The sequence below is a fragment of the Rhagoletis pomonella genome, unplaced genomic scaffold, assembly GCF_013731165.1.
Source record: "Rhagoletis pomonella isolate Grant_MI unplaced genomic scaffold, Rhpom_1.0 Rhpom_scaffold_00006, whole genome shotgun sequence".
NCBI classification, from domain to species: domain Eukaryota; kingdom Metazoa; phylum Arthropoda; class Insecta; order Diptera; family Tephritidae; genus Rhagoletis; species Rhagoletis pomonella.
Genome location: NW_023458560.1, coordinates 53,418,684 through 53,419,973, shown reverse-complemented (window position 1 = coordinate 53,419,973; position 1,290 = coordinate 53,418,684). Strand labels below are relative to the sequence as shown.

At 37.5% G+C, this 1,290-nt stretch overlaps 1 protein-coding gene across 3 annotated transcripts; it reads left to right on the top strand.

Annotated features, from left to right (window-relative positions):
• Nucleotides 1-68: 68 nt before the first annotated feature.
• On the top strand, nt 69-1,290 carry LOC118740948 (the record flags this gene model as incomplete). 3 transcript variants are annotated; one of them, XM_036472719.1, is given in 4 exon segments in its annotated part: nt 69-208; nt 378-1,028; nt 1,086-1,211; nt 1,274-1,290. In XM_036472719.1, coding segments are annotated over 3 exon segments (497 nt in total), but the record flags the coding sequence as incomplete, so codon positions are not given.

The following is a 1,290-nucleotide window of genomic DNA, read 5'->3' as shown; positions in this document are numbered from 1 at the left end:
ATGTTTACGCTAGCCCCCTTCACCTTAAGTATGTTTATGAAGTAGAGAATTTCACTGGTAGATGTCGCTGTGATCTAAGCGGGAACAGCTACTCGTTACTCGAGTTCCTTTTTCTCGAGTCCTGTTACCCGCCTCGGATGTTAGGTTTCGCCTTCTGCGATCGCCCAACACTCTGCCACTTTGGAAGAGAACTCCGAGCAATCCACACGTAAGGTCCTCTACTATTAATCATTTTATATACCATTTTATTACAGCATTTTTTATATACACATATATACATATAATAAAGTGGCCGTTAGGCGCTTATATATATATATATACATATATACGAGTAAAAGGTGAAGTGTTTTTATTTAATTTTATTGAGCGAATTTAAGCGTGTTAAATTCAACCCTCGAAGGACTTCAGGGATTCGGCACCTCCTCGACCCTCGTTTGCCGCGGAATTCAAGAGGAATTCCCGGCCCCCAAATCACCCCGTCCCGAACAATGGATGTATGTTGGATCTTATGCACATATGTCATTTGATAATTTCACAAACTCTATACCGTTGCCCATGGAAACCATCAAAATCAAGTGGAACAACTAAAAGAAAATATTAGTTTTGCAAGTGCAGTGGAAGATTTGGAGAAAAAATAAATAATCTGGAAGAATAAATACATAGATTGCAAAGCTATGAAGTTTATACCCTTGCACACAAAGAACACTGCAATTATTTATAAAAATGCATTATGTTCATCCGCCAGTATTATAGTACTTATCTTCATCATATTGTCGGTGATGATTCCCATGTTGTTGGTATCGTTGCTTAGTCCGTATTCTGGCATTTCGGAGTCAAGGGTTCTCTTCGAGCAGCCACGTTTGCAATTCAAATTCCAAAGCATTTTCACTGCGGAAACGGACGAAAAATATGAAGCCGCTAATGGCCATGAATCAAAGCGTAGTACAAACGATTTGGTAGTATGCAGTACATTTCCTCAACTTAATAGCATTATGCAAGAACATAGTGGCAGTTGTGAAGGAATTAAGGTTAGTAATAACATGGAATAGTTCCAAATAGAATCGAACTTAATTGTATTTTTGTAGTACTGGACTGACGATTTTGATCACGATGGCACAATTGATCGCGTACATTTCCAACAACAACTTGATTTTCTACCGGGACGAATTAAAAGTTTTGATCTAGCTCTATTTTTTGAAGCACAATTGAAGGTATGATAAAGATACATATCGAAATACTTTATTTTTTTTAGCTTTTTTTCAAATCGCTTTAGCATAAGTGTCCACTTTC